Source organism: Rhinolophus sinicus, chromosome 17 (assembly GCF_057876585.1).
Source record: "Rhinolophus sinicus isolate RSI-liver-muscle chromosome 17, RSI-T2T, whole genome shotgun sequence".
In the NCBI taxonomy this organism is placed as follows: Eukaryota; Metazoa; Chordata; class Mammalia; order Chiroptera; family Rhinolophidae; genus Rhinolophus; species Rhinolophus sinicus.
This window is the reverse complement of record NC_142517.1, coordinates 874,272-899,412: the sequence shown is the minus strand read 5'-3', so window position 1 is coordinate 899,412 and position 25,141 is coordinate 874,272. Positions and strand designations below refer to the sequence as shown.

The 25,141-nt window shown below is 59.1% G+C and overlaps 2 protein-coding genes across 10 annotated transcripts in view; one reads left to right on the top strand and one right to left on the bottom strand.

Moving 5' to 3' along the window:
- The window catches only part of COL18A1 (collagen type XVIII alpha 1 chain), an 87,718-nt gene extending 84,599 nt beyond the window's left edge, over positions 1-3,119 (top strand). For all 3 annotated transcript variants that reach the window (XM_088793757.1, XM_019715725.3, XM_074322624.2), the window contains 4 exons: positions 737-982; positions 1,362-1,559; positions 1,907-2,022; positions 2,702-3,119. In XM_088793757.1, the coding sequence (XP_088649883.1) occupies positions 737-982; positions 1,362-1,559; positions 1,907-2,022; positions 2,702-2,915 (774 nt within the window). In that variant the 3' untranslated portion in view covers positions 2,916-3,119. The remainder of the gene's footprint in view (positions 1-736; positions 983-1,361; positions 1,560-1,906; positions 2,023-2,701) is intronic.
- A 1,698-nt stretch (positions 3,120-4,817) lies between these two features.
- On the bottom strand, positions 4,818-23,938 carry SLC19A1 (solute carrier family 19 member 1). Of its 7 annotated transcripts, XM_074322906.2 has the most exons (7): positions 23,372-23,510; positions 22,317-22,633; positions 17,564-17,775; positions 13,091-13,728; positions 12,683-12,875; positions 11,526-11,667; positions 4,818-5,919 (listed from the first exon to the last, which is right to left on the bottom strand). In XM_074322906.2, the coding sequence occupies exons 3-7, from the start codon at positions 17,768-17,770 to the stop codon at positions 5,651-5,653; spliced, it is 1,449 nt and encodes a 482-aa protein (XP_074179007.2). In that variant the 5' UTR covers positions 17,771-17,775; positions 22,317-22,633; positions 23,372-23,510; the 3' UTR covers positions 4,818-5,650. The 7 variants fall into 7 exon arrangements, with proteins under 7 accessions (XP_074179007.2, XP_019571292.3, XP_019571287.3 ...); XM_019715733.3 differs by lacking the exons at positions 22,317-22,633; positions 23,372-23,510 and adding an exon at positions 23,888-23,938 and having other exon boundaries at positions 12,960-13,728; XM_019715728.3 differs by lacking the exon at positions 22,317-22,633 and having other exon boundaries at positions 23,372-23,666.
- Positions 23,939-25,141: the final 1,203 nt, after the last annotated feature.

Here is a 25,141-nt window from a genome sequence, read left to right as displayed (position 1 = left end):
GCGGGCGTCCCAGCCCAGTGTCTGCGCTGTGGCCAGGAAGCCTCGAGGTCAGGGCGTGTGGTCGCCCAAGGGCCCCAGGCCGTCACAAGGAGGTGGCTTCCAAGAGCAGTGGAGCCGGGGGTTCATGAGCAGGGGGCCATCAGTGTGAACAGGCTGGCTGGGATTCCCCCACCCGGCACCCCCGGCTCCCCCGCCCGGCACCCCCGGCTCCCCCGCCCGGCACCCCTGGCTCCTCCGCCCGGCACCCCCGGCTCCCCCGCCCGGCACCCCCGGCTCCCCCGCCCGGCACCCCCGGCTCCCCCGCCCGGCACCCCCGGCTCCTCCGCCCGGCACCCCCGGCTCCCCCGCCCGGCACCCCCGGCTCCTCCGCCCGGCACCCCCGGCACCCCCGCCCGGCACCCCCGCCCGGCACCCCCGGCTCCCCCGCCCGACACCCCCGGCTCCCCCGCCCGGCACCCCCGGCTCCCCCGCCCGGCACCCCCGGCTCCCCCGCCCGGCACCCCTGGCTCCTCCGCCTGGCACCCCCGGCTCCCCCGCCCGGCACCCCCGGCTCCCCCGCCCGGCACCCCCGGCTCCCCACAGCAGTGCAGCCCTCTCCCCACCAAGAGCACGAGTGGAGTGCAGGTGAAGGGCTGCCCTGGGCCCAGGCAGGAGAGTGGAGGCCGAGAGCAGCGCAGGGCCTCACTGGGGCTGACATGTGCAGGAGCCCATGTGCTGTCCACCCCTCGGTCTACAGGACAATGAAGTGGCCGCCTTGCAGCCACCTCTGGTGCAGCTGCACGAGGGCAACCCACACCCCCGGTGGGAGCCACCTCCTTCCACAGTGCGGTCCTGGCGGGCAGACGACATCCTGGCCAGCCCCCCGCGCCTGCCGAAGCCCCAGCCCTACCCTGGAGTCCCACACCACGGCGCCTACGTGCACCCCCGGCCAGCCCGCCCCACTGGCGCTCCTGCCCACACCCACCAGGACTTCCAGCCTGTGGTGAGTGGCCCCAGGGGCTGTGTGCCCACCAGCCCGAACTCACAGGGTGGGTTCTCCTGGCCTGGGACTGCCCTCTGCTGCCTGCCTCCTTCGCCGACGTCAGTCCCTGCTTATGTCCTGGAGAAGCCTGGCCAGTGGAGGTGGCAGCATTGGGCACATGGACCCTGCAGAGCCTTGCTCAGGAGGTGGACCAGGGAGGGTGTCCACTCCACGCAGACCGCTGCCTGCTCCCTGGCCCCCAGTGCACATCTGCCGCCTGTGCCGAGGGACCTCGGGCAGGGTGTCCGGGGCCTGGCCTCCGCTCCGACTGACCCCTACCGTCCATTCGGAGTGGGGGCGGCGCCCAGGCCTGAGCACACTGACCACAGCTCCCCCACAGCTGCACCTGGCCGCGCTCAACGGGCCGCAGCCTGGCGGCCTCCGCGGCATCCGTGGTGCCGACCTGCAGTGCTTCCAGCAGGCGCGAGCCGCGGGGCTGGCCGGCACCTTCCGCGCCTTCCTATCCTCGCGCCTGCAGGACCTCTACAGCATCGTGCGCCGTGCCGACCGCTCCTCCGTGCCCATCGTCAACCTCAGGGTGCGTGGGACACCCCGAGTTGCAGGAGGGGCCTGGGCTTCGGGGAAGACATCGGGGTCAGGAAATGTCCTTGGGCTGCCCTCACTCATGTGTAGTGCCACGGCCACTGCCGGAGTCCCGTGCCCCTGCCCTGCACGTGGCCTCATCCCGTGGCTCTGCACCATCATTTGCCTATTGGGTGCTGTGGAGCACGACCGTTTCAGGCTGTAGGCGGTGGGGTTGCCCCAGATCTGGGGTCCAGGCTGGGGACAGTGCTGGTAGCTGCCCACCCTCGGACAGGTGCCTAGCCACGTGCTGTGGCGGGGATGGCTGGGGTCAGAATGAGCACGCCCCACTTGTCTCCACAGGACGAGGAGTTGTTTCCCAGCTGGGGGGCCCTGTTCTCCGGCTCGCAGGGCCAGCTGAAGCCCGGGGCCCGCATCTTCTCCTTTGATGGCAGAGACGTCCTGCAGCACCCTACCTGGTAGGAGCCCCCCGAGGGAGCACAGCAGTGGGGGCCCCCGGGTCTGGTCTGACCTTACACCTGACCTGTGATTGCTGTTTAAAGCTCACAAAATCCTGAAGAGCAGGAATAATAAAAAGCGTTCTTTGTGGTGGTGTACAAAACAGCCTCGCCAGCTGCTCTCAGGCAGGCTCCACCCCTCCTGTAGGGGAGCCCGGCGAGACTGACAGCACCCGGCCTGCATGGCCACCCGGCTCCCCTGTCTGTCACCTGGACCTCACACCCAGTCATTTCTACTGTAAATCCCCCAACATGGAATTTTCACATCAGGACATGTGCACCTCAAATGCTGGCAGAAGTGCTGGTTGCCCACACCTGTCGTCCCTCCTCTGGCCAGGTGTGAGGTGCCTGTTCCCCCAACATTCATGCTCTCAAAAGGGTGGCTTGGGTGTCAGACTAGTGCATGGCCCCACCCTCACTGAGAAGTGTCCAGCCCCCAAGGACCAGCCCTCAAGGTTAGCGGTCTTGCGCCCCAGGCTGTGCCTCCAAAAGCAGTGGCAGCACGAGTGCCGTCTGGGAGGCGGTGCCCCCGTGGCTGGGCACGTCCCTCCCAGCGACCCCTACAGCCTGCCACCACCTCCGCCCTTTCTGCCCGGGGAGGAGCAGGGCCCAGGTGACTGAGGGCTGCTGTACCCTCTAGGCCCCAGAAGAGCGTGTGGCATGGCTCAGATCCCAGTGGGCGCCGGCTGACCGACAGCTATTGTGAGACCTGGCGGACTGAGGCTGGCACGGCCACAGGCCAGGCGTCCTCGCTGCTGGAGGGCAAGCTGCTGGGACAGAAAGCCGTGAGCTGCCACAATGCCTTCATCGTCCTCTGCGTGGAGAACAGCTTTACGACCTCCTCCTCCAAGTAGGGCTTGTGCCAGCGCGCTTGGACAGCTGGATGGATGGATAGACAGACGGCCGGGGAGGAGGCCAGGTGGCGGGGCAGTGGAGAAGCCCCCAGTGCCGGGAGGGAGTGTCGGCGGGCACCCCAGGGTGGGGACCCGGCTGGGACACATTCCTGTGTGGCTCACATTTCATGTAATCCTCCAGAAATAAAAGGAAGCCAAAGAGTATTTTTTAAAAAGTCTAAAACCGAAAGCCTGGTGCCAAGACTTTTTCTCCTGTCCCACCCTCTGCCACAAGCCCCAGCTGGCCTGGCCTGGTCATGCAGGGTGCTGTCCTCGGTGCCCGTGGAGCCATCTTGGCTCGTATCAGACCAGGGGGTACACCCAGCTCCGTTACAGCAAGAGGCCAACTCACTCACTCACTACCCTGGGGAGGTGGCTGTTTCCTGCCTGGAAGCCCTTCTTGTGCACAAAGCCCAGACCTGCTTGCAGTCCAGCCACGGCCTCTCTCCTCCCTCCCGGCCTGGCCCAGGAGCTACACCAGCAGACCCGTTCTCCTGGCCCCTTGCAGCAACCCCCTGGCTGGAGCAGTTTCCAGGCTCAGCGCCCCCTGCTGACCCCGGCTCCTGGGGGATCCCTTGCCCCTGGATGTTTTATGCACAGGTGGCTGGTGCATCCTTCTCCTGGAGCCAGCCTTGTCCCTAGGGGTCTCTGTCCCATGCTGGCTTCCGAGGTGGTCTATGAGGTCAAGCCCAGCGCAGAGCCAAGGCTGTGCGGGGTGTTGTGCGGGGTCCATGAACCAGGGTGTGGCAGCATCCTGTCCCCAGGCCCCAACCCCACACCCAGCACTCCTTTTGCAGGGTAAGGATCCCCAATGCCCGCGCTTGCCCAGCTCTTCCCAGGAGCATATCTGGGGACCCCCCCAGGTCCCTGGTCAAACTGCCTCCTTCTGAGGCAGCACCTGGGGAGCTGTCACTGTAGGCCATGGCGCTCAGAAACCACAGAAGCAAAGGGGACAGCCACGTGTGCCCCTCCTCCCCACAAGGACACAGCACAGCCAGCATGCGGCCTACCCCGTGGAGCCCCGGACAGAGGCTGTGTGGAGGGGTTGTGGCTGGTGCAGGATGCAACTGGGCCATGTCCGTGAGCAGGCCACATGTACTCAGCCCCAGCTCACCACTGTCTGCACTTCAGACCCATGTTCTCATCCTTGTGGGAAGACTTAGACATTTGGGGTGCATATGGGTATCTCTGGGGGAGCTGGCAGGGGTCACTGTTGGTAGCCGCACCGGGAGGGGTGGTGGGTCAGAGCCCAACCATCTGGACCGAAGGGGCCATCCTGGTGGCTGACATGGTTCCAAATAGGCTCCCAAGAAAAATGACCATTTCCACAGACACTGGTTTGCAAGCAGCCATTATGAGCCGAGTCCTTGGAACCACCCTTACAACACCGAGGTGGCAGAGCACAGTGGTGCACGGGTGCAGAGTGATATGGCCATTTGTGGGTGTGTGTGTAAGACCATGGGTGCACACGATGTACCCAATGTGCGTGGATGACCTTCGCTTGGGTCTCCCTGGGGGGCAGCAGCCCTCAGGCTTACTTCCCGGCCGTGCAGGTATCTGCCCTGGGATGGAACCCGCTGTGTACCCCCACAGCTGCTGCAGCCCGCCAGGCTCCAGGGTCTGACCCGGAGGGGCTGGGACCTGGAGGCAGAGGCAGGACAGCAGGCCAGTGCAGAGTGGCTGCATAGGAAGCAGCAGCCCTGACTTCAGACCTAGGCGGAGTAGGAGCCCCTCAGCAGCCCTGCCCTGCTCAGGCACAGGGGTGGGTGTGGGTCCCTGCTTGGGCCTGGGCCCTTTCTTGGCCGCCCAATGGACCGCCCCCTCTCCCCGCAGGCCGGCACAGAATGCGCGCCCCTCCCACTCTCGGGTGGTGTGGTTTGTTTAATGTTTCAGGTCTCACATTTCAGAGCAAGGCTGGTTTACAGAGCTCCATCCAGGTGGCATGTCCTCCAGGCTGGCATTGAGAGCAGCCCCACGCGGCCCTGTCACCCATGAGGGAGGTGAGTGTTAACCCACTTCAGGAAGGGGGGGGACTAAGACTCCGCACCCAGCTTCTCCCACAGAAACAGAAGCCCAATGAGGATTCTCATTTATGTCACTTAAGACTACAAAGGAAGGCAGCGGTGTTTAAAATGCGAGTACCTAGACACCAGAAGTGTCAGTTTAGCCGTAGGCCCCTGGAATCTGGGCTCCCACCTCCACCCTCCCTACAGGGCCCATGACACTCTGCAGAGGCTGATGTTCCCTGGGTTGGCATCTGGAGCCACCTCACCGGTCCCCAAGGACAAGTAGGATCTGCCTTCCAAGGGGGGGTGAAGGCCTGGTGGACACGTGTAGGCAGGGGACACAGTGGCCCAGCAGCTGCTGGAGTGGCCCCAGCGGGGTACAGGTACTGTCAGAACATGAAGCCTGAGGGCCACAGGGCTCGGGCTGACGTGTGTGTCCCCCGAGGTGTGTGGCACGGGGACAGACCACACAGGGGCCTGCCCCACTGGTCATCAGGTCCATAATCTGAACAGTGGAATTCCAACAATGCCGTTCAACCTAGCTTGCTGACTCCAAGACGACGGGCAGCTTGCCAGGGACGTGACAGTCTGAGATGTCACCTGAGATGTGAAGACCCCAAGCTCAGTGAGGGGGATGCTGGAGGACCAATGGCAGGTTGCCTCTGGTGTCAGGCGGGTCATGCCTCGGCCTCAGGCTGCTGGCTCTGCTCCCTGGAGGCTGGTCCTAAGGGCTGCGTCCTGTCCTTGGGGATCAGTGGCGGGGCTTCGGGTGGCAAACTGTGGAGGTCCCCGTCCTGTATGCTCAGCGCCTGGGTAGCCTTCTTCTCCAAGGGGCTCCCCAGCTCCTGGGACACGGGCAAGGACTGGTGGCGGCCCCGCTGGAAGTGCCACAGGCTCCTGAGCGCAGCCCCCAAGTAGGCAACAGACAGCACCAGGAAGTACACGAAGTAGACAAGGAACTGTAAGAAAGAGGTGCAGGGTGGTGGGTGAAGGGCAGCGTGACACGGCCCCGGGGGCAGGGGCCATGGGAAAGGGGAGGAACAGTTGGGGCCAGGCCCTGCGGATCCCGCCCTCCCTCTCCCTCCTCCCGCTCAGAGGCCAGGACACCAGCCAGGGGACCCCTGCAGGGGTGGTGTGGGCGCCCAGTGGTCAGGCCAGCCCAGGAGCAGCTCCCATAGTGCACAAGGCCTGCCCTCTGCCTTGCTCCTGCCACATGGGACACCGCCCTGAGGGGCTCCCACTGCTTTCACGGAGACCCCCAGCACTTTGCTGCCCCCATGTGGCCTCTGTGGTCCCCCCCAGGCACTTTGCTCATTTTGCGTGACTACAACCGTGCACTTCATTCCATCGGCAGAGTTCCCACACTGCTAAGGGCTGTGGATATCCATGCGTGCCTTGGAGCCCGGTCGAGGACAGGCAGCCTGAGACCTAGGCAGCCCCTGTGCGCGGAGCCAGTGGCCACCCTGGTGACGGGTCAAGCTGCACAGTAGGAACGCAAAGGGATGCATGCTCAGCCCGTGGAAATGTCCCTCCTGATTGTCACGACCATGAGGAGACAGGTCGGGGTGGGGGTGGAGTGTCTGTGGGCCAGATCAGGCTCAAGTCCCACCCCAAACCCTTCCCAGCACCAGTGTCCTCAGCTCTTTTAGGAAAACTGCTTGTCTCACAACAAAACCAAGACGGGAACTGGAGGTCTTTGCTCCAGGAAGATGGAGTCGATGGGTTTCCCTTATTCTTCCCAGTGTGACCAAAACCTTAGATGCTGCAGAGCACATATAAGACTCTGAAGGTGGAGGCAGCCCAGTCAGAGACCCCCAGAGCCTGAGGCGCAGTATGATGACGTGTTACAGGTCCCAGGCTTTCTTTCCTTTTTGCAGTAGGTATTTTGGGACCAAAGAAGCCAGCAACACAGAAATGCCAACAAACGCAGAAAAAAGCCCAAAAGAAGCTGTTATTTCTGTCAACGGACCAGGACAGGGACAGCTCAGCAGGACAGGAAGTGACAGGAACTGCCCTGATCCCAGACCCCACTCTCGTTCCCCAGGCTGTAAGGAGGGTGGTGAGGTTGCTCAAGGGCCAGTGGGGACCTGGAACGGTCAGTCTGCAGAGACCACATGGAAAGTCTGGCCTTTCATTCCTACCAGGTGGTAATGACCCCCAACCCCACCCCTGTGGACTCACCCAGCAGTAGTGAGGATAGCCTACCCCATATTCGAGCTTCTGGAAACTAAAGACAAAGAGAAAAAAAATCTTGAAAGTAGCTATGAAAAAAACAAATGATACCTTACGGGGAAAACAATTAGGATGACAGAATTTTTCACAACAAACCATGAAGGCCACAAGGAAGTGACACATTTTTCATAAGCTGAAGAAAACTCTCAGCCCCAAAGCCTATATCCAATGACAGCATCCTTAAGGATGAAATCAAGACTTTCCCAGATGAAAAAAACAAAGCAAGGAGTTTGTCACAAGCACACCTACCCTGAAATGAAAATAATGGCTAAAGGAGGTTTTCTAAGCTGAAAAGAAATGATAAAGAAGCAGCCTTGGAGCAACAGGAAGGGGAAAGACCACAGTGGGCAAAATCAGGGGTAAATAGAATACCTTCCTCCTCTCGTTTCCTGAATTTAATGGTTAAAGCAAGACTTACAACAGGACAGCTGTACTATAAAACAGTGGGGGAAAGGTGACTTAAAAGGAGGTAAGATTTCTACACTTCACTCAAACTGGCCATTCAATACATAAAGCCATCATCAAAAAATGCTCTAACAAGAGAGACACTCAAAAACACAACTGATAAACCAAAATAAAACCCTAAAGAATGTGCAGTCAGCACATAGGAATGCACAAAAAAGAAAACAAACAAAAAACAGAATAAAGGGAAAACAAAAAATGAAATGGCAGACATAAGCTCTAACAGATCAACAATGACACTAAATATAAATGACCTAAGTACCCCAATTATAAGACAGAGATTAGCCAAGTAGATTTTAAAAAATGACAGCTATATACTGTCTACAAGAAACTCAATTCAGAAATACATAATATAGTCAGATTTAAAAAAAAGTATGGAGAAGGATATATAATGTGAATATTTATCAAAGGAAAGCAGAAGTACCCTGTTTATTAATCAGGTAAAGTAGAATTCAGAGAAAAGAAAATGACCAGAGACAGAAGGACATTGTATGCTGATAAAAGGCTCAGTCCACCAAGACACACAACAATCCCAAATTTATACGCAACAAATCAAAGAGCTGCAAAGGTGAAGCAAAATCATGATGGAACTAAAAGACGAAATTGACAAATCCATAATTATAGATGGAGATATCAACACCCCTCTCTCAACAATAGAACCTGACAGAAAATACACAAGGATGGAGAAGAAATCAACAAAAGGATCTAACTGGCACTTACAGAGCACTCTGCGCAATGACAAGTGTCCATGGAACATGTAACAAGATAGACCACATCCTAGGCCATAAAACAAACCTGAACAAATTTAAAATGATTGAAATCACATAGACTGACCACAAAGCAGAATCAGAATAGAAATCAGTAACAGAAAAATAACAGAAAAATACCAAAACACTTGCAAACTACACAATACACTTTGAAATAATCATAGGTCAAAAAGAAAGTCTCAGGGATTTCAAAAATACAAAGAAGTGAATGAAAATGAAAATAAAACAAATCAAAATCTGTGGGATGCAGCTAAAGCAGTGCTGAGGGAAATGTATAGCACTAAATGCAAACACTGGAAAAGAAGTCTCAGATCATTATCTAAGCTCCCAACCCAGAAAAAGAGCAAAATAAACCCAAAGCAAGCAGAAGAAAGTAAGTTATAAAAGCAAAGTTCCAGCCAGTGCGATAAGGCAAGAAAAGGAAATAAAAGGCATACTGAAAAGGCGGGTGCAGAAACATGTCACCAAAGAGGATGTACAGATGGCAAACCAGCACGGGGAGAGAAACATCACTTGCCATCAGAGAAAGGCAAATTAAAACCACAGAACTATCACTGCATACCTATCAGAATGGCTAAGCAAAAAAGTGACACCACCAAAAGCTGACAAGGATGTAGAGAAACTGGCTTTCTCACACACGACTTGTGGGAACGTAAAATGGTGCAGCTGTGGAAAACAGGTTGGCAGTTTCTAAAAAAACATGCAACTACCATAGAACTCAGCAACTGCACTTCTGGACATTTATCCAGAGAAATGAAGAACTACGTTCACAGAAAACCTGTAACAAGTTTGTTTTGTAGCAGGTTTATTCATAACAGCCAAGAGCCAGACACACCCAGAGTCCTTCATGGCATAAGCAAGCTGTGGCCACTCACACCACGGAGCATCACTGAACAGGAATGAATTAGATGCACACAGGACCTGGATCCATCTCACGGCAACTAGGCTGAGTGCAAAAAACCAGTCCCCAAAGGTTACGTACTATGTGATTCCATTTAAATAACACTCTGGACATGAGAAAATTATAGAAATAGCGGTAGCCTGTGGTTGCCAGGGGTTGGGGAGGAGATGGAATGGGGGTCAGGTAGTATGGCCGTGAAAGGGCAGCCTGAGGGACCCTGAGGGGAGGGAACCTTCTGTCTCTTGACCTCATACGGTCAATATCCTGGTAGTGATATTGCACCAGAGAACTGCAGGTTGTGACCAGTGGGGACCCTGGGAACAGGGTATGTGGATCTCTGCATTCCCTCTTACACTGCGTGTGAATGAACAGTTATCCAAAACTAAAAAGTTTACTTTAAAAGACAAGCACGCCAGGCCAGCCCCAGGCCACCGACCCCACGCGCTGTGGCCCCTCTAAGCCTGAACACCTGCCTCTGTTCTCAGTATTCAGGATGAAGTGAAGGGACACACAGAGCTCTGAACAGGAAGGAAGTGCAGGGTGAGCTGGAGGACTGACCTCCTGGACCCCATCAGTATTGCTGATTATGAAATAACTGCCCCACTTCTAGAGCTACTTTTTAACTCAGACATGAAACCAGACAGAGAAAAACCAACATCTTGTTCTCGATTTGACCCAACGTTGAGCCGCCATGTGGGAGGGGCTGCGACCAGCGCACTTGAGGAAGGCCTAGCCCTTGGGGAAGACTCTCTAGGCCCTTCTCACCCAGCCATGGGCCCCCTCCCCCCGGAAGCTCCACTGCCAAGCAGGGACAACTGGGGGCTCCACAGAAGGGAAGGGGCTGTGAGGACAGGTGCTGGGGCCTCTCCCAGGCCAGCTGGATGGCTGCCAGGCAAGGCTCCATGGAAAGGCCCAGGCCAAGGGTTCTGCCCCTTTTGGGGAGGTGGGGTGGTGGTGAGGAATAGCATCTGTGAAGGAGGCCCCGACTGGCCAGCTCTCTCCTGGGCACAGGGCTCACGCCATCCCAAAGGTGCAGCTGCACACACCTGTGGACTCCAGCTTGGACAGCCCGCTTGGGGTGATCAGTGCCCGCACTCAGCCGGGGAGGCTGGGGCAGGTGCCTGGAGGGCCCTGTACAAGCAGAGACCCGCCTGCCTGCGTGGACACGGGGCGCGAGAGGTTCTGATGTTTTTCACCTAAAGGGCATTTCCAAACTCCGCCATCTAAAAAGCCTGTTTCCAGTCAGGAGTGTCTGCCCCACCTGCCTCCTTCCTGATCGGCTACAGGGTCCCTGAGGCAGTGCTGACTGAGGGTCAGGACATCTCGTGGGCCCACCAAGCTCAACAGACGTCCCACCAGTGAGGCCCAGGCTCCAAGCAGGTGGAACCTGTGTCCCCCACAGGCCAGTTACTGAGGACCCAGGTACGACCCTCGTGTTGGCCGTCCTCTGCTAACCAGCTCGCTCAGAGAGGTCGTGCCTTGGCTGAGGACACCAGGAATCCCACGTGTGCGTGTCCCCACCTCACAGAGGACAGGCGTTCTCAAGCTCTTCTCAGGAGCACCAAGAACCTGACTAGGTTTGGGCAAAGGGAGGGGAGCTGGAGAGGACCCCGCACACACCAATGCCAAGCCCACCGGCCCTGCTTTCACCAGTCCTCTGTAAAGAAGACAAACAGGTGCCACGTGACCCAGGGCCCAGGTCTAACAGGTCTTAACATCATAGGCAGAGACCTGAAATGAGGGCAATGAGCTATGACAGCACAGGGAAATGGCTCACAGCACACCTCCATCCTTCCCGTGATGTCAGCCAGTGTGGGGACACCCAGGGCCAGGAAGACCTCCAGAAGTGACCTGCACCCAGACCACACTCGGACGCCATACTTGGCCAGACCTGGGGAACGTTACAGCCTTAACTTGGGCCCCAGGAGGGAGCAGAGCAGGTGGGCACAGCGGTGGCCAGATCGTGGCTTCCTGGCACCCTGCCCTCTGACCCTCGCCTCCCTGCTTGGGGCCTCTCACTTCCTGCTTCTGCTCTGATCCACTAAGTCTAGCGCATCCAGCTGGAGGTGCCCAGGCCACCCTGGCATGCCCCCTGCCCTTGGTGGATCTGTGGTCTGGGTCCCACAGAGGGGGCAACACTGCGGTTTGGGTGGGCACCAGAGGCCTCCCTCCCTGAGGCAGCAGGCCTGACATGGGAACTGACCTGTGAGTGGACTGAGAGGCCCAGGCCCCGCTTGTCGGAGACGATGAGGGTGATGATGGTATTCAGGATGGTGGCAAGCAACGTGTTGATTCCAAAGACCAGGGCACAGAGCTCTTTGGAGAGAGAAGACGCGATCTGAAAACTGAAGGGGAAAGCAGACCGAGATCAGCCTGAGCTGCGAGGGAGCAGGGTTTGCTACAGGCTCTCAGACAGGGGAGGTGCGGGCCTAAGGGGAGAGGGAAATGTGGGTGCTGGGTGCTTCTGGGAGCTGGCACAGGGGACAGGCCACCACACCATGGAGGTTGGCTGCACTGAGCCAGGAGGCTGAGGACACTGTTTGGGCACAAGACAAGGAGCATACGATGTCCTGAAACAGGTGTTACTGGGAGGACAGGACTGGAGATGCCAGGGGGGCGGGGGGTGCGATGGTGACAGACACAACTGCTAGGGGTGGGAGGCAGGCTCCTGGGTGCCTGTGTGGCATGAGCGTGTGTGGTGACCGTGCAGCTTTGTGGGAAGATCAGTTCAAAGGAACATAGAGGGTCTTAAGAGCAAGCAGGGTGGGGGAAGGTCCTGGAAAGCACAGGTAGGCCAATGGGCAGCTCTCAGGACGTCCTTGGGCAGGTACAGGAGGGTCCCCAGGGTGAGGAGAGCCCTGGGCAGAAGGTGAGCTGGGACAGCTGGTCACGCTGGCCGTGAGCCGCCATTGCCACAGTGGGAGCAGGGAGTATGAGAAAGGCCGTGGGGCTCCCCAAGATGGGACTGCAGCAGGGCCTGGGGCCTGGGAAATGACCTCTTAAGGACCAGTCCTGTGGGTGCCAAGTGGCCTCGGTAGGAGGAAGAGGCTATGCCACACAGGGAGGGCTCCTTGCTGAGCCTCAAGGTCACGGCAGACAGCCTGGGTGGTCACACTATGGACAAGGGGGCAACGGCCCCTGGCCAAAGGTGTCCAGGGTTCACGGCTCCTCCCACCACCAAATCTGCGTGGCACTGCCTGGCATACAGCCCTTCTCCTCCCAAGGTTCTGGAACGGAGAGAACACACAGACGCCCGCCAGTCCACACCCCACAGAACAGCAGTGCGTGGCCCTCCAGGGACCTGCTGTCCACCAGGGACTGGGCCAGGGGCCAGCGTCCACCCCGCACCGCCCAACTCACGTGGCGATGGGCACGAGGAACTGGTAAAAGCCACGGAAGAGCACGATGGCCGCATAGCACAGCCAGATGTTGCTCGTGCTGGACAAGAGGAAGACCAGCCCGGCCTGCACCGCCGTCACGACCCCGATGACCAGCTTCGCCCACAGGGCCCAGCGGATCTCCACAAAGCCAGCGGCAAAGGAGGTGAGGGCACCTGGGGAGACAGGGCGCGTCACTGCTGCGTCTCCGGGGCGGGAGGCGGGGCGCGGGGCGGGGCGGGGCGGGGCTGCGGGCCTACTTAGCAACGTGGCGGCGGCGTCCACCGCGCCGTTGTAGACCGCCTTGGAGTCTGGGGTGAAGTGGACCACGGCCCACAGGATGTGCGCGTAGTACGTGATGAGGTAGTAGCCAGTCGAGTTAAAGACCCACCAGAGGCTCCAGAGGCGCAGCTGCGGCACCTGCAGGCTGGTCCCCAGCTCGCGGAGCATGCGCACGAGGACGCAGTCCCGCCAGGCCGCCCGCAGCGGGCCGAGCTTCCTGCGGGAGGGCGGCCCGGGGCCCGGGTGCATGTGGTCCACCTCGGAGGGCCAGGCCGCGCCGCGCACAGGCTCGCTGCGGTTGAAGAAGAGGCTGCGCTTCGGGCGCTTCAGGAAGAGCGCAAGGAGCAGGCTGAAGACGAGGAAGCCCAGCGAGATGTAGTTGAGATTGGTGAAGTCGACTCCGCCCACGGTGACGAGCAGCTGGCCCAGCACCGAGCTGCTGAAGACGCCCAGCAGCACGGCCGCCCGCGAGTAGCCGGCCATGCGCTGGTAGTGCACCGGCTGCACGAGCGAGAAGATGTAGGGGGCGTAGGCGATGCGCGCAGCCATGGTGATGCTATAGAAGAACTCCAGGAACTGCATGTGCAGGACCGTCGTGCCCAGCAGAAGCAGCAGCCACACGGACACGTAGCTCAGGCCCTGCAGCACCAGCACCGGCTTGTAGCGCAGGTAGTCGGTCAGCAGGAAGATGGGCACCAGCACCGCCATGTAGGAGTAGGACAGCACCGGCGTGATCTCGTTGGTGATCTGCGGGAGAGCGGGCTGCTGACGCCGGGTGGCTGGGCGCTGCAGCCGCTGCCATGCTCCTGGGCAGCCCCACCGGGCCCGCGCAAGAGCGCCAGCGCAGGCCTTTCAGCTGTCAGGACTGTCCAGGGCTGCTGGGGGAGAGAGAGAGACAGCCGGGTCCCCAAACCTCCCTCCACCCCGACGGCACCCTGGCCCACAGGCGTGCTTGTCACAGCGGCAGGGCACTGACACGTTAGCCTAGTGAAGACACGTCTGCCTGTCCAAACTGGTGATGACCACGAAAATAATCAATGGCATGCTGGGTCATGCTGCTCTAGGCTTACCTGTTATTAATAGAATAAAGACATGATTTCACATTAAATCTAACAACAAGGGAAACAGAGCTGTAACCAACATACACTCACTAACACAAGCTGCCTCAGTTGTGGAAGGACAGGCAGAAATGAGACTCAGATAAGGACAGCAGAAAGATAACGGGCGACTTCATGTGAGGGGTTATGGACAACATGAAGGCAAGGAACAGAGAAAAGCACAGTGAGACGGGAAGAGGGGTGCAGGGCACGACTGCAGGCTCACCCAGAGCGAGAGCCAAACGTCCCCCTAGCTGCCCAGGGAGGGGCTGTCCTGGGCCCACCTGGCCTGCTCTGGAAGAGGCGGCCCCAGCCTCATGAGGCCCAGGTCCCTGGCCTTGCCCGCTTCCTGGGGTGGCCATGAAAGGTGCCTGTGCTTGAAGCATCTCCCGAAGCCGAGGCCCAGGCCTGGTGGCTTTTAGCAGGTGGCTCCACCAGACCCCACCCAGGGGCCCCAGCCATGGCTCAGATCCGTCCAGGTGGGCACCAGATGAGGTGCTGGCCTTGATGAGCATGAAGATGTGGCCTCCCTCCTGCCACCTGACCCAGGGCCCTAACCCTCCTCCCTCAGGCCTGGTAACCCATAACACCAGCGCAGGTGGCCCTTGGCCCCGCAAGGCCAGCAGGTCCCCAGGCCCCACTGCACAGATGGAAACTGAGGGCCAGAGTCAAGCGCCGGTCAGCACGTGGGACCCTGCCCCACCCACTGCTTACCAGCTGCTGGGAGGCTGGTTGGACCCCCACATTCCAGCCAGTTCACCCATGGTTTCTACAGCCTGGGCACCTGCCTGACCAGCCGGCTGGTGCAGCACGTCAAAGTCTGTGCCCAGGACTCCAAGTGACATGCACGCCAATCCTCCACAGGTTTAGAGGGAGGCTAGGGGAAGACCCCGACCAAAGCTCCCTGCCTGGAAGCTTTGAACCCACATGCCCATGGGAAACCAAGGCTGACCCCAAAGGCTGTGGTTCCTACAACATGGAGCACGGAAAGCCTGGGAATTCTGGAACATTCTGAATGTTGGTCCATCCCCTGGGGGAGCTGAATAACCTGCGCTGGGTCACAGAGAGCCATAGACCGTGGTTTTATAAAACTTTGGGAACATCAAACAGCCCCTCAATGAGACTTCTTGGCAGAGCACTTGCTCGGAAGTGGGGGGGTGGGGGGCTTGCTGTCAGAGCCCAAGGGGCAGGGTGGGTTCAGAGCAGAGGATCAGCTGGTGTTTCCCCTCCCCACCTCCCCCAACTCCATCTCCTCCCTTTCCCCACTGCAGCTCTGTGTCCTCCCTCTGGCAAACGGACAGGGAGGCCAACCACATCAAACTTGGAAGGCGCTGGGGAGTGGGCGCCCATGAAGTCCCTGGGGCAGGTGGTGTCTGTCAAGTGACCCTGCATCTGTACCAAGTCAGCCTCCTCCTACTGGCCCACGCCGAGTCTCCTGCATGCATTCCCAGCACCTGAGTGTTTGGATGGCAAGGCCGAGGCTGCTGGGCAGAGCGCAGGAGAGCATGGGAGCTGTGCCCAGATCTAAATCCAGGGGGCTTCAGGGCCGGTTCTCTGAAGGGGGGAGGCTCGGTTGGAGACCAAGGCTGCCAGGACAGGCAGGGGGTGGGGCCAGGGCCGTGGGGAGGGAGAGGTGCCAGGATGGGTTCTGAGGACCAGTGGGATGAAGGGAACAGGGCAGGGCCAGGCCACAGATGACTGGCAATCCAAGAGGAGGCATCAGTAGCTGACACCTATCAGCACTTGGAGAGGCGTTGAGCCCCCTGACTGGAGGGACAGGACAGGGACCACGTGGAGAGGATGCCAAGGATCCCGCCAGTGATTGGAGGTATCGGGCACGGGTCGGGAAGGACTGCCTGTGGGGCGGGACTGCGGGACTTGACCCGCAGCTCAGGTGCAGACCCTGGGTGTCACGCATCAGGGAGGGCACGTGAGGCAGCACCAGTAAAGCACCAGGAGGGAAATGTGGCTGAGAGGAAGCTGGAAGCTCCAGCCGAGGACAACACTGGCCTGCAGGAAGCAACATGTGACCCACACAAGCACCAGGGCACCCCACGGCATGAGAGGGCACGGCTCAGGGAGGCCAGGAAACACCGCGGCACAAATCGAGGAAATGCAAATCTAGCAGCTATCAGATGGGTGGAAAGTGACAGCAGCCTTCCCGGAGGGGTGACAAACTGGAGCAGAGACACTGGGTGACCTCTGGTTTGATCCCCTACGTCCTTAGCCCATGGGGGTAATGTCCCAAGCCAGGCCCAGCAGCCCTGCTCACGTGCCCTTACTTCCCGGAAACAAGCCTGCTGTCCCTCCAATGGCATCCAAGATTGGTGGAACGGCTTAATTTCTGGCACCTACTATGTAATCAGTTAATTTGCACCCAGAGGCAGGCGGATGGGACTTACAACTTGTCTGCTATGGAGCTCTTCCTACTGTTTCTTAACAGACAGCCACACATATGGTGAGCCCCCTAAGGAATCTGCACAGCAGATGACGGCCGCCTGTAAGGTCAGGACACTGTTCTAAGGAAGGAGAGCCCTCTCCTGATCAGAGCGAGGGGTGTGAGGGACTGGCTACTCAGAGGAGCACCGGGAGGGTCGGGGGGGCACAGATATCCAAGCCCCCCACCCCTGGCCTCAGCTGGGAGGTTAGCACTGGCCATGGGATCAGATGCAGTCACACACTGGCAGGACTCTGAATTCGTGTGGGCCAGTTACGTGGGCATTTCCATCTTAAAGATGGCTGCCTTGAGGAGACAGGCCTTGTTTGCACGGCCGCTCCATTTGACTTAAACAATTCGTGGGTCTACAAGGGGTAGGGGCCGAGCTCTGGGCAAGGGAGAGGCAGGAGCTTCCCAAAGAAATCAAGGGGCACAGCAGTGTCCAGCGACAGCAACATAGGGTACAGAGGCTGTTGGTTATGCTGGAGGAGCAGATGGAGGCTGAGGGCCTGGGGTGGGCAGCCCGGGACCAGCTCTGGGGCAGCGCTTGGTCTGCAGGTAGATGGGCTCGGACAGAAGCCCTGACTGCGTGATCAGCCCCAGCCTCCTTTGTTGTTTTATTTTATGGAGAAGCAAACCCTGGGCTGGAGCCTGCCTGCCCCGTTTTCCTCTCCCCAGGACTTACCTCTGCGGTAAGTTTACCAGTCAGGTTCCAATAGGTCCTCTGTCCCCTTGTGGGTCCCCCTCATAAACTCTTTAGTCAAATGGCTGCTAGGCCTCTGCTGGGAGCTGGTGTTGGGCAGGTGGGCGTCAGCCCACACTCTTCCTTCAGACCCACAGCTACGCGGAGCCTCTATGGCCACTGCCACTCTTCAAGTGGCCTGGTCACTAAGTGAGGGGCCCCTCAGCACCCCGGGGGGACGGGGCAGGGCCCAGGACACCACATGGCTGCCTACGTTCTGCAGCCTCGGCTGTTCCCCATCCGGGGAGCACTGCCTGCCGGTCCCCTGGTCCCCAGGTAAGTCCTGGCCCTACTGCACACACGTGCCTGCTTCTGTGTGAAGTTCTTGTCGGGGCTGAGGAGGTAGGGCGTGATGAAGCTCTCCCCGGGCCGCATCTGGGTCACAAATCCATAGAAGCAGAGGAAGGACGCCAGGAACCACTGGGACTTCAGCTCGCGGCCCGGCCCGGCCTCCAGAGCCACTGGCTTCTCCACCACCTGGCCAGAGGGCACCATGCTGTCCAGGCCCCCCATGGCCTCTGCAAAGAAAAGCCGAGAGTCAGGGCAGCTCAGCCAGCAACCCGCAGACACCTCCTCTGCGCCCCAGACCTTGGCTGAAAGGGAACCCACTTCTCACTCAATCAGGACCCTACATGGAGACCTCAGCCCCATGCTGAGCTCTCAACCTGGAGCTGGTAACAATCCGATGCCAGGTCTACCCAGACCAGGCTGTCCCCACCTCTAGGAGTCCCCAAAGCTGCAGTCCCACATGACAGCCACCAGCCTTGTGGTTAACTAAATGTTAACTAAAACTCAATGTAATTTAAAAATGGGTTCCTGGGCATAGCAGACTCATTTCAAGTGCTCACAGCAGGTTGCTGTGGCTGCTGGGGTGGGCCCACGTCCCCCCAGGGAGGGCTCAGGGACAGCCTGATCTGGCCTTCCTGTTGGCCCCAGGGGGCTTCATGAACAAGACTGGGTGACGGATGGGCTTTGCAGATAGAGTCCAGAGCAGACAAGGGCGCAAAGGGAAGGCAGGAGCCCATGAGGGGCGGGCCCATGACAGGAAGGGGCCGCAGGGGACAGAGGCCCAGACCTGAGCCTGGAAGCAGGGCAGCCTCGCCCGGGGGCACTTGGGGTGGCGCCAGAAGCAGCGCCAGCTAGAGGGCTTTCTGGTTCTTTCCAGAAGCCTCCGTTTGGAGCAGGCCTGAAAGCCCCTTTCCTGGGGTCACCCATCACTCCTGCTGACAGAGGGGCTGTTAACGTGCTTGTTCATCCCAATACTTACCTGCTGTTTATTTTTGTCTATATGCCACATGACCTGGTTGCCCATTAAGGCACTGATATAAAGCTCCTTTTAAGTGAGTCAAAAACCACGCTGCCATGGAAACCGTGTCAGGCAAAGAAGGGCACCACGCTAAGCAGACACAGAGCGTGAGGAGGAGCCTACTCCCCGTGGCTAAGACGTGGTGGGGAGAGCCTGGGTGCAGAGAGGGGCTGGGCTGCAAGATGCTGGCAAAGCTCAGTGCTCCGTCCTGCACAGCCTGTCCAGAGGACCACCGCAGACGGCCGGGTTCTTGGGGCATAAAAACTCCCTCCGATGTGGGACCAGCCTGGGTGCTCTGGAAAAGCCCCCGGTCCTCTGCACTTAACACATGTGGCTCAGAGATCACCTGAGCAGGAGGTGCTCCCACAGTCCTCCCAGGATGAGGCCGAGAAGCCAGGTGACAGCACACCCCAGGGGCCACCAAGGGCAGAGTGAGCCCTCGCCCTCAGGCTGATTATGCTGCCAGGCCCAGGGCCTCAGCAAAGGGACTGTGTCCCGATGAGCGAAATTCCCTCACCTTTTAAGCCCCTGTGTTTATTTCTGTGACTCAGGGGGAAGGGGTGATAGTGAAACCCCTCAAGAAGCCAGGCCTGATGGGTTTGTGGGGCCACAAGGAAAGGCAGCGTGGGGGCAAGGGGCAGCCATAGGAGTCCCAGTAGTTACAGGGTTGTGGGACGGCTCCCCACCATTTCATCGAGCCAAATGAAACAATTAGCCAGGCAGGGAGCACAAACTCGGCCCTCTCCCCAGGCACCCAGAGGCACCCAAGAAAGAGGTGGCCTCCCAGAGCTCACAGACCCCCCCCCCCCCCCCAGCTGCTTTTCCAAACCCCCTGGAGTTTGTACAAACAGCTGGGAAAGCCTTGGCCCCTTCGACAATGGGGGTTGGGGCAGTGGGGCAACCCCTCCCCCGCCTCAGGGTGCACACACGAAGAGCACCTTGGGTACACACACTCCCGACACCCCTTTCCAGCCCAAAGACGCCCACTCTGTTCACTTTCCCACTCCTAGTGCACTGTTCCCCGATGTCAGAGCAACGGAACGGTCATCCAGGTTCACCTACCTGGCCATGACAAACAACAAAGAACTTAACTAGGTCCAAGGTCCCCAGAAGCAGGGCCCCACCGTCCCCATCCCCCAGGGTCTCCGGGAGCCCTGCATACTTGACTCTCCAGAAAGCGTCGTCTCCAGAAGCGATGGGAACTTCCCCTACTCTGTGCCACAACATCCTGGGGCAATGGCACAGGTCTCAGGCACCAGTGCCAAGCACACATGGTTTCATTTCTACATCCTGCATTCCTGTAGCTTCTGAAACCCACAGCTGCTGCTTCTCAAACTAGTGAGAACTGGAAATGGGCTCAGGGCCCCACCCCAGGTGGCTGTCTGAATGTCTGGGGTGTGGCCCAGGAGTCTGCACCTTACCTCAGGCACGCCTGGAGGGTGATCGCGCAGGCTCCAAACAAACCTGGAAGACACTGCCTCAGGAGTCCTGGCTGGTCTGGACGAGTGTGCCACCTGGACACTCAGAATCCAGGCTGCAGGAAAATCCCGACCCCCAACTGCCACTCAGATGGGCCCCGAGTTCTCCAGGGTGACAATGCAGGTGGACCAGCCTCACTCCCCAGAAGGCTGGACATGCAAGGAGCCACCCCAGGTGATGGCCAGGGAGCCCCTAATATGGGTGGAGCTCAGAGAGTGGGGGGACTATCTGCAGATGTCAAGGACCTGGGCAGGAGGGCTGGGAGCTCACATGGGACTCTCCTGATGGCTCCCCAAGCTGCCTCCTCAGTCCTATAAGCTCTGCCCCCCTCCCTCTCAGCCCCCTCAGGGCTGATCCCATCAAGTGCCTGGCCTCACAGGCCACTCCTCCCACTCCAATCCTGCAACCTGGAACACTGCCCAGTGCAGGCAGGGCTCAACCTGCTGGGCCACATAAACACCACAGTCCCCCATGACGAGCTAGCCCTGCAGGCCTGGGCAAGACCGCCACATGGGGCGCCAGTGATTACACTTCTTTGAATTAAAGGGATGTCCTGGGGACTCAAGGCTTGTGTCCGCTCTGGAATGTGCCTCTCTCCCGTGTGCATTTCCTGTACTATGCTGGCACTGTTGTACACACCCCTTCAGAAACTTATGAAACACGCTGAGGGCTGGATGACAGGGTGGCCCCGCAGAATGGGATTACGGGGGAAGGCAGGACCGTATTCTAGGAGCACTGGTGACCACGCAGGAGCAGGGGCCAAAATTCCAGGGTTTTATCTGAAATCCATTTTTAACACTGGCCATTATGAAAAACATGTGGAGCACCTCAGGACCAAAGGGTGTTTACAGAGCAGACTCCAGCCGGGCACCGCGGATGGCCTCAAGCCATGCTTAGTAATGACTCAGCATCTCCAGGAGGACGGCCACCTGTGTGGGGACTGAAGTCCAAAGAAAAGCACTGACACAGGAGCCAGGCTGGGCCCTGCCCATTCACGGTGGTGTTCGTCTGCCTTGAGACTATTCTGGCTGTTTATGCAACTCACGTAAGCATAATCGCCAACATTGGTAGGCAGTCAGCTGCCCCAGCTAAGCCCCAAAGTCCTCTGCTTGGAAAGCAGACGGCTCTTCTGAACACACAGGCCCTCCCAGCCTTCTGCTCCAGGAAGGTGAGGTGGGGGGACTCTCATACTCACAGCACAGAAACGGGCACAGAAGGCTAGTGAGGTGCCTGAACTCAGGGCCAGCGGGTGGCAGGCCTGGCCTGGACCCCACATGTGCTGACCGCAGCCCAGCCCCATGTACCTGCATGCCTGCCTTCAGAAGGCTCTCACGGCACCACCACCCCCATCTGCACCTGCCCTGGGGGCGTGTGGGGCTGCTCTCCTAGTTCTCCTCCCAGCAGCACCTGGGACCCAGGATCGCAACAAAAGCAAATGGCACCTCTCTCATTTCGTTTTACACCAGCTACTACTCTTGCAAGTTAACCAGGGAGGTTCCTTACATTTTAAAAACAACTGACAGTGAAAAAGAAAAAACCTTTGCACCCTCGCCCCAAATCACATGGCAGAGTTGTGTTCCAAAGAGTAAAATTAAGCCCTCTGGCCACCACTGCTGTAGACACCCAACTCACAAGTGTAAGACACCCGGAGGCATTGGTAATCTCTACCCAGCACCAAGCACTTTCAAAGGGAGCGATAGCAGTGCCAGCGCAGGTGGGCCCAAAGGTGAAGGGGTGCAGTCCGGCTGAGGCAGCAGGAGACACGCCATCGGGGAACCCTGGGGCCTGGGCACTGGGCTCCCAGACCTGCAGAGGGAGGCCATTGGGCTGGGCCAGAGACACTGGTTTTGCAAATTCAACCTGGGCTGCAGGGGGTGCTCCAGTCTGCGTTAGGGCAGGGGTGCCTGGTCACTGCTTTGCAGGGCACCCAGCAGCCGGCCGCAAAAACTGTATCCCACCTGCTCTTTGGGCAGCCTCGAAAACAGCTTTTAGATGCATTCTAGATTTCTGAGCCAGCTCAGATTCTAACCGGTATCCTGAGACCAGGCAGGCTGGGGCTAGACACCCCGTTACATGAATGCATAGCGTGCGTCTGAGCCACTCCTCTGGATTTTCCAGAACAAGCGCTTCACACAGGGAAGCAGCCAGTACCCTCGGGGACAGTACAGGGGTTGGAAGGACCCACTAGGGAAAGGGCTGCAGGCACTCGAGCACAGCGCGCTCAGTGCCACCCGCGCCCAGAGCTGCTCCATGGGGAAATTCTTCGGCACTTACAGAGCTTTAGGCGCGCAGGAGGCGAACAAGAGCCGGCATAGGACAGGCAGGGCGTCAGGGACCACACAGGCGCATGGGTGGGCGGGGTTCCCCGCCCCCCATTTCCTGCCCAAACGACGCATTCGCAGAGCTCCAGCAGGCTCCATCGCAGCAACGTGCCAGAGCGCGTGCGGTGTCCAAGCTGTTCTGCCCCAACCCGAGGAGGCACCCGGAGGTCCGCTGGGCCAGAGAAGGGTCCAGGCAACACTCACGGCTAGGGGCGACACTCAGCACCAACTAGCCGTGTTACCCTGTTACCGTAGGCAGAAAGAATAGGGCTACAGGGAGAGAGTGGAGGGAGGGAGGGAAGGAAGGAGGACGTGAGGGGGGGAGACAAGGAGAGGAGCTGAGATCATTCTTAAGAAAAGGTGCAGCTACAGCTCATTGTAAAGGACTGTAACAGTATTAGTATTGCAGGAGAAATCTCCACCCCCAATCGCCATGACAGTTCGGACAAGGGTTGAGTAAGAACGCGGGAATCCCACCTCCCCGTGGGAAGGTATGATCAGCCAGGGTAGCAAGGACCGCCTATAACACCACTGCTAAAGCTTGAATTTTTCTCACCCTCACCCTTTTTTTCTCTGCCAGACCCGGTAGGGAGATGAGCCCGCCCTGTCACGAGGTTCAGAGCGTGGGCGCCCAAAGCACAGGGCAGAAATGCGGCAGCAGGCGCGGCTGGGCAAGCCCTGGGTCCCCACGTGGGCAGAGGCGGGGGCTGCACGTGGGGCCCCGGCCACCGCTGGCGGGAACGGGTCCGTGTCACCATGCGCCCAGGGCGCCCTGCACACAGCCCCTTGACCCGCGCCCCTGCATTCACCCCGCTCCCCTGGCCCTTATTCCTCTGCATTCACTCCGAAGACCCAGAACCCGCGCCCGCTCCATTCCCCAAGGCCTGCACCCCTCTGCATTCACCCCTGAGACACAGAACCCGCGCCCCACGCATTCACTCCAGGGTCCCCCAGACACATGCAGCCCCGGGCCCGCGCCCCCACACCCCGGGCCTGCAGGCCAATTACCTTGGTAGCGGAGCCCCGGACCCTGCTGCGCCGGGTGCTCCCGCCAGGGCGCGCACCACAACACCCACAATGCTCTGCAGCCGCGCCGCTGCCCGAGAAATAGGCGGAGTCGCAGTCGCTGGTCACATCTCCGCGGCAAGCACGCTGGTGACAGCGCTCCTGCGGTCGGATAGGCCATCTCGTGGGGTCACACACGCATGCCGTCGCGTCTCGTGTCGCAGTCTCTACCGGCCCGCCCTCGTCACCCTCCAGGTCACGCGGCCCCCTCGTGGCGCAGGCCTAGGCGCAGCACGGGGTGCCTGGCTCACCCCGGTGCGTCCCCCGGATCCAACTGCAGCCCCCACTGGACCACTCTCCCGGAGCCCCGTCCCAAGCCCCCGCGGGACCAACCCTCCCTCGGACCGCAGCCCTGGACCACGACCCCAGCGCCTTGCCCCATCCCCCAGTGGACCACCCCGCAGCCGGCTGCAGCTCCCACTGAACCGCCCCCCCCCACCGCAGTCCCCTCGCGCCTACCCACGCGACGCCCTGGTCACAGCTCGTGGACGTCCAGGAACCCTCCCGGACCGATTTGGAGAGAGGCACTCCCCGCCCCCACCCCACCTGTGACGCACCTTGGACGAGTGCCAGCCCCTGCCGCGCCTACCATCCTGAGCAAGAAGTTCGTGTGCTTTTCTTTTAGTCTCATTTTAAAACGTTCCATTCCTGGCTTACCCCCAAGCTCAAGCCAGGGACACTGGCCACTGTGCCAGGCAGGACAGAACTGTTGGGGTTTGTCGGAGTTGCCCTCCCCCAGGCAGCAGCAGACCCACATTTGGTCTGGTGGGTCAGGTGGCTGCCTCGGGACTCCAACCAGGCACAGACGCCTGCTCTTGGGGTCATGGACAGCAAACCCCCCACTGCACATGCGCCCAGTGCCTGGGCCTCACTGGTGCTTCCCCGCGTTCCCTGTCCCCTCCTAGGACTGAGCATGAGCCAGCCAGGCTCTGTGCAAGGAGGCAGGAAGCTGAGGAATCGGGGTGAAGGGAGGGGGGTCTAGCTACCCGGCCTCCCAGCAAGGAAAGCCAATGGGGAGAGAAGCAGGTGCAGGCCTCAGAATGCATTACCCATTCTGTGGTGGCTGTTCACTGGCAGGCAGTGAAAGAATTCACGTCGGATAGAAATAGAGAAGATTTATTAAAGTAAGAGGAGAGTCGGCTTGGCAGAGTCTGCTGAAAACTAATGCCCTGAATCTTTGTTTCATCTTTAGTTTTATATTTTCTAGTCAGGATGTAAATTTTTTAAGCCTGTAATGGAATTTTCTACAGTTCGGCTTTGTCAGTTGGTGTGGGGGAAAGCACAGTTAAGCGGTTATGGCCACCTTGGCATATGTTATGTAAATTTAACCTGGAGTCAGGAGTGGATCCCACACAGATGCAAAGCCTTTCCCAAGTCACAGGGCCAGCACTGGGGCAGAAGTAAATAGAAACATTGAAACTGGTCTGCATAGTAGTTATATAGGAAGCAGAACCAGTAACGGTTGAAAGGAGGGAAAGGAAAGAAGGAAAAAAGCTTTCCAAAAGTCCCAAGCTAAATTACACTTGTTAAATCAAATTATACCAGAAATGTAAACCTCAAAACAGAAGATTTAGTGCTACCAAATACAATCCCTCTGTCTTAACAGTCACTGCAGGACACATGCAGGGAGGGGACAAAGGGAGAAGGAACCACTGGCTACCAACCATTCTAGAGAGGCCCTGGGGGCCAGAAGCCCAATGCCACGGCAGCATG